Source organism: Papaver somniferum, chromosome 9, assembly GCF_003573695.1.
Source record: "Papaver somniferum cultivar HN1 chromosome 9, ASM357369v1, whole genome shotgun sequence".
Lineage (NCBI taxonomy): Eukaryota > Viridiplantae > Streptophyta > Magnoliopsida > Ranunculales > Papaveraceae > Papaver > Papaver somniferum.
The window spans coordinates 191045100-191054924 of NC_039366.1; the positions used below are offsets into that span (position 1 = coordinate 191045100).

The window sequence follows — 9825 nt, forward strand, 5'->3', positions numbered from 1 at the left end:
ATTGAGTATCTGTTGTATCTTCTCAGATTCCTTTGAAATTTTTTCTCCTAATAAAGCACTAACCATTTCTATAGTCTCTGCAGCATGTGTTGGTTCATCAGAGTGCGGGCCATCGCTGCCATTACCATCCAGAAGTGTCCACCATGATGACTCATCTCCTTCTCCGTGCTTAGTCCATACGACATAATTTTGAATGAATCCAAAAGTATATAAGTGAAACTTAACTTTACTTGCCTTGTGCACGTAGACGTTGAGACATTTCACACATGGACATAGAAACTTAACTTTGCCCTTGTTAAAGGACTACCTATGTAACACACAAAGGCTAATGAATAAAATATCTCTCAATGTGCCTCTTTATTTTTCCCTATTATCTACTGCAAAATGTTATCATGCACGATGCTATATCCCGGAGCTATATTGGATTGATTAATTTTTAATTTTATTTTTTCTACACGGATTAACGTCAAGCTAATGTGGTAATCGATGGAATCAAATCAGATAAGCTGGATCTAAGTTTTCTTTCCTTGTTTTTGACTTCGACATATATCAATATAATTGTGACTCTATATATACATACTACCTATTAAATATGCGGTGAAAATTAATTTGATCCCATTATGCATATACTGATTCGATCTGTGTTGTACAAATCCCATTATGTATATACTGATTTTGATTTGTGTTATACAAATCCCATAGGCATTTGTCTTATATAAGATGTTATTTGCAGATAAATCTCCCATAATCATTACATTTTACAATAGATTTGTATTTATTTTATTGTGAAATAAGATAAATAATGTGCCCGTCATCGATAAAAAAAATTTGATGCAAACAATAACTTATATTAACAAGAAGAAGAAATTACATGTTACATTGACTGATATGACTTTGGTCATTCCTGATTTCAACCATGAAATTTTCAGGAATACTATAGTGATAATCAAAAGATGTTATATCAGTTCTAGCCTTGTTTGCTATTACATGTGCCACCTTGTTTGCTTGTCTTTTAACATAGCTTACATTAAACCAAGAAAACCAAGAAAATAGTTGTCTTATTTCATTTACAATGGCTTCATTCCCCCATCGAACTGAAGATTTAGCTTGCGTGACACAGTTTACCATATTTACACAATCACCTTCAAACATTACTTTAGTTAGGTTTTTCTCCCTAGCCCAAATGATAGATTCTTTTAAGGCTAGGCATTCAGGATTCTCAAGATCTACTCCACCATGAATGAACCTCCCTCTGATGCCTTGACAATTTCCTGCAGAATCACGAATGATTAAACTAATTCCTGCATATAAGTGATTACTATCAAAAGAAGCATCCATATTAATTTTAAGCATGTCTCTTTGTGGTGGAGACCAGTAAGTAATTTGTGACTCCGTACTATGTTGCTTGGAACTGGAACACTGATTAAGCATGTGCTTGATAGAAAAAACTGTTGAGGGAATGTTCTGATGTTTATTATTAAACTCTTTCAGACATTGGTTTTTCCAGATGAACCATGCAGTAATCATAAGAGCAGAAACTAATTTCTCAGAGTAATCATCTCTATCAGAGAACCAAGATAGAAGCCAAGTTTTAATATGTGTGTCTTGTATTTGCAGAGAAGAACACATTAACATTCATCATCAACCAAATTGATCTTGAGTGGTCACAGTCTATTAGAAGATGTTTTAGTGTTTCCTCATGTTGTAGACATCTAGAACATATTGAGTTAACTTCTTGTTTGATCATATGTAACTTTTCTTTTGTAGGCACAATGTCTTTAATACATTTTGCAGATAAATAACTTGACCTTATGGGATACATTCATCTTCCACAACCTTTTCCAGACTAGACATGGAATATATCTTCGCGTCTGTAAACCAAAAGGAGACAAAAGGTTTCTGTCTGTGGAGAGAGAAAAGTGTCTGATTCGGTTCAGTCAAATCCGGTTCGGTTTAGTCAAATCTGGTTCGGTTCAGTTTGGTCCTGTTATCCTATCTCATTCCAGATGTTATCCTATCCCACTCCGGTTCTGTGTATATACGGTGGGAGCAAAATGTGAGGTATGTAACAGTCTACATATGTATGATTATCCGTTTGGGCCTATTTATCTTTCTTATAGAACATGCCTAGTTATGCTTTTTTTTTCCCTAAGATAAGTCCATATCATATAAACGTTCAATCTAAATTATGACGGTTGATCTCGTTCATTAAATTTTTTGGCCTTAATATTAATCAATATACAATTTGAACTAATTAATTAATTAATATATGATATCCATAATTATCTTCCATTCATAAATAAGATTAATTAAAACGTGTATTCATGCAAATCAATTTAGTTTCCACAAATATATTCATGCACATGCAAATACAATTAAAATAATCTTAACTAAAATGTATTCATGCATTCATGCAAATCAATTTAATTTCCACAAATAAATTCATGCACATGCACATACAAATACAATTAAAATAATAATAATCAAAATATATTCGTGCATCCATGAAAAGTCAATATAGATATAACTATTTAGTTTCCACAAGTACATTCATTCACATATAGGATTAGAATAATAATTATAATTATTTCGTATAAATGTCACACTTATTTAAAAATGATGTCAATTAATTATTTGTTTTAATTCCTGTGAAACCAAAACATTAAATTGCACTATTACCTTTTTAAATGGGCATGTAACTTCCATGGGCCTTGAACACGTTATGACCTTAACGATTTAACATCACTAACTGGATCATCGTAATTTGGCCATTAACTGGGTTATGATTTTCTTTTAATAAGGTTATTTCCAGTTAGACCCAACTCGACTCAAAAATGACAGTTTGGACTCAGAATTATTTGAGCATCATTATTGTGCATACGAGGTGGAAATCATTTTTTTGAAAAAGGAAAAGGAATTTATTCCTTCATACAACTTTATGCCAATGACAACGCATTGTCTAAAAGGTAGAGCTACATATGCCCTTGTGCTTCTACACACATGCATCCTAATTTTTGTGGAAGAACTCACAAAAACTGATATGAGTCAGATTTATTTTTTTCCTCTACCATTTTTCTACTTCATCCATAAACTAATGAACCAATATATGTTAAAGTATCAACAAGAGATTCACTATCTTTAGTAAGCTGCTCAACCTAAAGTAAATGTTTGAAATTCAAAATGAGATTCTCTTGACCCGTTGAGATGAAGAAATTTCTCAAATTAAGTTGATTGTAGAAAAATTGGAAATATAAAGAACCCCGACGTAATGAGGTCTAGACGTACTGAAACAAGTGAAGCATGTGAAAAACCATCTGGGGTTAGCCCAGTTGGCTAGGAGCCTGACTCTCAAGGAGGAGGTCAGGAGTTCGAGTCTCCGCTCAAACATTGGAGTACTCGTGTAATTATACTAACTTTACTATGGGGTTCATGCCGAGTTTGCTCAGTGGGGAGTAAGCCAGTGGCTACGCTGCCAGGGCGCAGGACGGGCCTATGCCTAGTTTTTAAAAAAAAAAAAGTGAAGCATGTGAAAAGGGACGTATATATCACTAGACAAATACGTATTTTTTTTCCTCGGTAATAATGACACCAAAGTACAAGTATCAAACAAACATGGGATGAAGCTAAGATGTAATTCTAGCTCTCACCAAAGAGTTGAGAATAAATCTTCTTACTGGTATTGGTACAAGCAATGCAATGCGGGTACCATAGTAGCAACCAATTTCTATGAAAATGTCATACTTTAGACATAAATTTTAATGACAAGAAGAATTTTGTCTAGCCAATTGAATGTTTATTTGAACTAGATACAATGTATGTGCTTATGGAATGAAAAGTACATTATTCCCACGAGACATAAATTCTCTAAACCACTTGAGATGTATCCTTATGAAAAATATATCATCCCCCCTGAAACTTAACATATATTCACTCTAAAGTACTTGAGTTGAATCTCACTTTTGTTACTAATAAGTCCACACCACTGATTTAATATTTCAAGACTCAATGTCGAACAAATAGTGGTTTCCCTCCCACCGGCTTAAGGAATTAAACTAGTTGTTGAAATATTTCCTTATAATGTGACTACGAAGATTGGATCATCAAACACTGCTCAAAATTTGTTTTCATGATAGAACAAAGACATCACAAAATCTCTATATGTACCGAGAGATAATCACACCTTATTAAATTCCAAAGTAACGCATGCAAATGGATATCATGTGGAACCTCACAATGAGTGTACATGTAAGGGCTCACCACCCTTTTTAAATGTTAGTGAATGTACATCAAAAGGACTTGATGGTTGTTGCATGTTTAATAGGATCAATGCAGAGTATCCTATACCCCAAGGTCTCGCAAAAGCTATCATCAAAGGTTACAGATGGTGCCTAAGGCATGGTTATACGTACAAACCTACCTTTAACTGCTTGGGGAATATGCAATATTGACGCATCTTTACTTAATTTGTTTTAGAACCCAATATTAGTCAACCTTTTATGCGTACCAGTTGGTAACCGGATTTAAGCCTGACATTCGTGGTCTTACGCATTTTTTGTTGCACTATATATGTGCCATTACGATTCCACATCGTATTATCATGGGTATTCAAAACTGTTAAGTAGTTGTGTTGGAAATGAGTTCCCAAGAGTTATCCGCATTTAAAACATTTGGCAGGAGATCTCTTACTGCTAGATTTGAGGGTTGTCATTTTAATAAGACAGTCTTCCAGTCGTTTGCTTCCGAGAACTGTGATTGTCCCAAACCTTGTCGAAAGTTAAGTCCTTTATATGTCGATGTGCATGTGTTGATAAAAGAAGGAATGAACTTTTGACAAATACAAAAGTTAAGCCTATTATGTCAATTATTGATGGAAGATAGGTTAAAATCTTATGTTTACAAGGATTATATCTATTGTATATCGTTGTGCAAATGGTGTTGGAAAATAGAATGAATCCTTACTTATTCCTCGTTATTAGGTCGACCTCCGATCCACAATTTTTGTGTATATATTGTGTTGATCCATAAGGTGTCTTATGTTGAACACAATCGACAGAGTTATTCTTAACTTAGTTGTTGCTCAGTGAGGTACTTCATGTCGAGCATGATCAACTAAATTAATCATTCTCGTTTGGCTATTTAGTTGTTGCTCCGTAAGTTTTTTTATGTCGAACATGACCAATTGAATTGATTACGTTTTGTGGTTAATTTGGTTGTGTATTTTGATTAGATTAATTATGGATTATCTTGTGATTAATCCAATTGTGTATTTTTGAGTCTCTATAAGCTCACCTATGTTGAGCATTTCCGACTAATCATGAGTTATGATTAGTTTAATTGAGTATTTTGGATTCAAATTCATAATTGAGTTCTTTAGCTTCGGCTATGTGATTGCCAATTCATTGTTGTAATTGAGTTTTTTAGCTTCGGCTATGTGATTGCCACTTCATTCTTGGGAGTTTTATGACGAGATAGGTTCAATATTGAGTAGACGTGTATATATCGTTGAGATACTAGTGTTCTAATTGGATAGTGGTTGGAGAATCAGAACTCTCTAAAAATTAAAAAACAACAAAGCACAAACCAATACCTATATATTCTTTAAAGTTAAAGAAGTAGTCAATAAGAATAGATTTAGGCTTTCAGTGTGTGTAACATTCAGATCATTGATAAATCTCACTGAAATCCGCTAAGATAAAAAAGTTTATCATCATTAGCCATTTATCTTGATTTATTGACATAATCTTTTAGCAAGGCAGCTTATAGACACATGAAATAAAGTGTTTCTCCATAATCGAGATCTGTTCCTGCTTAAAAATTGTTTCAGGGATGACTTCATCAAGAAAATTTCTTGAATTCCCATCAGCAATTCGTTTTCTTGAATCCCCATCAGCAGTTCGTCACAAGATTGCTTCAAGAGGAAACTCATCTCTAATTCTAATTTATCTATACTCTCTTTAGAGGGAGTCTGGATAAAAATAACCTTGTTAATCCTACAAACAACTAATCCAACAAAATAAGGGAAAAACTATGGAAGTCTAATGTTCTCCCAATGTCTTCTACAAAACTATGAAGAAAAAACCAAGATGGAAACAACAGATGACAAATCATATTTCAAAGTTGTAGCAAAGTGAAGACCCGTAGAGGCTTTAAGGAATTGAACTAAAGACCTAGTGCACATAACCATATTTCCTTAAAGAGAAGGAAGAAAAAAAAAATCAACTCTGGCATGTCCTAGCAGCATGTTCTCTGAATCAGCTGGATGAGTTTTCTATTTTATCCTAATGGACACTTCAATTTCTACTCTGCTGAAAAACCAGTTCACACAGGTCAAGTTCCTGGAACAATTATTGGCAGCCAGATATGTTAATCGAGACCATAAGCATGCATATACGTACAGAGAGAGACTAATAGAGACTAATAAGATCTCATAAGTAGGCAACAGATTCATTCAAAGAGCCAGAATCAGATGTTAATTACACAGATAGATGATAGATTCATTCAAACAACACAAAAGTTAGGTTTCTTCTTGACAGAAAGAGAAAACATAGGGCAATTTTTAAAGGAATCTTACTTAAGAGATACATAGAGCATCAATAAAAACCTAAGATCACCATCCCTCAGGCTTATTTGCCAATCGTAAATCCCAAGACGCTGGTTGTTGCTCTGCCAGTGGCTATGTACTGCGCCCAAGTATTTAAAGTCACTCCCACAAATCCACCAGCTGCAAATTCCGCAATTTTTACACCTGCCTTCTTATAAAGGTTTTCAGAAACCTTCTGGTGTTCTCCTCCAGCCTCGGAGGAGAAATTCCTTGCTGAAATGAACTTCGAACCTAAACGCCTAATTTGGGGAACCATTGTTCTGAAGGGGTAAAAAACCCTAATTAATCCAACAGATCAAGAGAGAAACACAAATACAAGAACAAATTCTACTTATAAGATCTTATAAGAGAGAGAGAGAGAGAGAGATTACCTCAACGGAGCTGACATTGTTGTGATTAACAAGTAACAGAGAGAGAGAAAGAGAGATTATCTTCGTACAGAGAGAGAAAGAGAGATTATCTTCGTATTCTGAAAATATATAACGGAGGACTATGATTAGATGATTGCTAAACACCCAGAAGGCCAAATCAATTCATATCGAACAAATCTTAACATAAAAACCCTAACTATATAAATAAAAAAGAAAAAATTGATGGAGAAGAGCTAGATTTATAAAATATATAAAGGAAGATTACAATAAGCTAATTGTTAAACACCCAAAACTAAAAATTAAAAACTGATGGAGAAGGGATAGATCTAAATAATAAAGGAAGATTATAATAACATGATCGTTAAACAAGACAGAATCAATTCATGTCAAACAAATCTTAACATAAAAACCCTAACTACGTAAATTTAAGAATGAAAAACTGCTGGAGAAGGGATATATCTAGAAAAAGGGAGAGAGAAAGAAAAGAGACTTACCAAGCAAGCGGCAATACAAACACGGGGGAAATTCTCCTAGTTGGTTTTAATTATATATATATATATAGAGAGGAACTGCCCATATCCGATTCAACTCGGCTGACAACCTTAATAATAACTCAATTACTAACGGCACCCGCTTTTCTCCACCAGACGAGAGTTTGGGCCTGGGCAAAGATGATCAAAATTAGGTGTAAACCGTGTAATGAGAAGGTGAAATTAGGGGGAGACCCAAAAAAAAATAACATTCTCATTGTTTGGGTACCGTGACACCCAAAATTATTTTTGTGACACCCATAATTATATGAAATTATTAAATATGTCTGCATGACGGATTATGCATCTGCATGACGGGTTATGCATACTATTTTTTCAGGGATAACTCGTTATGCACCTTAATTTTTCAGGGGTGTAATTGGCAACACAACTTGGACATAACATATCTAAAAATCGGCGCCTTGGAATTTTACAAATTTTATATCGTTGGAAATCTATTTAAGAGAGCTACGTAAAGAGTACAAGCAAGAATATCAAATTTTTGTTTTTCACGATAAAATCGGAGGTGATCATCGTTTTAGGGAAAATTTTCGAAAACTGACTACATATTCATTATGCAGCCTCCAAAAAAGATGCATAACACATTATGCAGACGCATAACAAATTATGCAAACATTTTTTCGACTGCATAACAAGTTATCCATTTATAACAAGTTATGTAGCCATTGTTTTGTTGTTTTCAATACTAAGAAAAAGTAGCTGCATAACGTGTTATACAATCATTTTCTGAACTGCATAACAAGTTATGCAAAACAAAAAAACTGCAGAACGTGTTATGCAACCAATTTCGAGAATGCATAACAAGTTATGCAGTCTTTGTTTTTGTTGGTTTCAATAATAACAAAAACAATTGTTGCATAACGTGTTATGCAGCCGTTTTATGGACTGCATAACAAGTTATGCAACAACTCTTCTAAATGCAAAACAGGTTATGCATCCATTTTCATAGCTACATAAAAGATTATTCAACCACCTTGATGGTTTTAGGTAGTGCAACTCACTCTCTCAAATACAAGCTAAATAAATGAAGTCTATGGAGAAGGCTCTGCAATTGAAGACAAACGTCATGGAAGAGTTGTTTGAAGACGGCATACAACGAATAAGGATAAATTATTATCCTCCCTGCCTGCACAATTCAATCATCCGTTCCATTCTACACATATATCTACTCAGCACATTCAATCATTTCCATTGAACACCATCCACAACAACTATTTTCCACTGCCCCTTGAAAAACAACCAATGAACCCATTGAAACCGGCAGCAAACCTTTGTTACAGGGTCAAGAAAATATGGCAAACTGACCCACCTTTCTTCCCTGTTTTCTCGTCAAATACCAGAGCCAAATACTCATGTATTCATAAGCAACTTGTTCTTGAATCCAGCTCAAATGGTAATCTTCTAAACGGACTCAGACACCACTTTAAATCCTCTCCTAAACCTGTGCAAAGACTCACCACTCTATAGTTAAAAGGTGGCAACAAGAACTGGCCGGTCATTCAGGCATTTAGCCAAGCACCTTGTGTGCAGTTTTGAGTTGGTGACGGATTGTGTAATGGATGCATCTTGGAAACTACCAGAATCAATTTCTTACCAGAAAATGTGGATTAGAGACAAACCCACTGTCCTAAACATTCACATAAACCTCAGACATTCATCAAAATGCACTTTATTCACTGAAGTTAACAACAACAACAACTTGCCTCCCTTCCCTGGCTGATCTAACTTCTGAAACTGTTCACTATCAATCCTTGTTGTGAAGCCAAATTCGATAAAAACACATCTTCATTTTCTTCTCCGCTTCACATTCCTTGTCTTAACCTCCTCCATTACTCACCCAAATCGATGGCAGCAACTCGTTTTCTTCTTTATCTCCATCGGCCAAAACTTCCATCTCTTAAACCTTCTATTGATACCTTCACATACGATGACGGAACCACTGTCAAACTTCTGAATCAACCAACCATTTTTTGCATCTTCCTGTGTTGAACTCACATCACAATTTCGAGACCATCTGCTGCCATCTTGGAATCAAAGACAAACCAAAGTTCTTAAATCTTCTCAACATCACAGACCCATCTTCGAATTCCTCTTCCTTTCCAATCAACACACAAACTACAACCCATTTTCGCAATTCAAAATCAGCAATTTCTTCTCATCTGCTTTGATTTTAAAATCTCACAGATCCCCTTTCCTCTTCTTGAACAGCAACCTTCCATCTGATTGAAAAAACCCCAATCTCAGTTTCTTCTTTGATTCAACCAAAATCATAGTAGCAAACTCTCCCTCGAATCTTCGTTGT

At 34.7% G+C, this 9825-nt stretch overlaps 1 protein-coding gene, 1 long non-coding RNA gene and 1 other non-coding gene across 3 annotated transcripts; all 3 read right to left on the reverse strand.

The window, feature by feature from the left end:
- Positions 1 to 867: 867 nt before the first annotated feature.
- LOC113313018 lies at positions 868 to 1629 on the reverse strand. Its single transcript, XM_026561744.1, has one exon. It carries the CDS (start codon positions 1627 to 1629, stop codon positions 868 to 870), a length of 762 nt encoding a protein of 253 aa, XP_026417529.1.
- Positions 1630 to 5633: 4004 nt separating this feature from the next.
- On the reverse strand, positions 5634 to 5717 carry LOC113314636. Its single transcript, XR_003342517.1, has one exon. It is a non-coding gene; the product is annotated as a small nucleolar RNA R11/Z151 (small nucleolar RNA).
- Positions 5718 to 6411: 694 nt separating this feature from the next.
- On the reverse strand, positions 6412 to 7517 carry LOC113313434. The gene is made up of 3 exons (XR_003341837.1): positions 7467 to 7517; positions 6973 to 7070; positions 6412 to 6861 (listed from the first exon to the last, which is right to left on the reverse strand). It is a non-coding gene; the product is annotated as an uncharacterized LOC113313434 (long non-coding RNA).
- Between the last annotated feature and the right edge of the window lie 2308 nt (positions 7518 to 9825).

Coding starts and splice junctions, on each gene's coding strand:
- LOC113313018 (XM_026561744.1), bottom strand. CDS start 1,629: ATGTGTTCTTCTCTGCAAATACAAGACACACATATTAAAACTTGGCTT.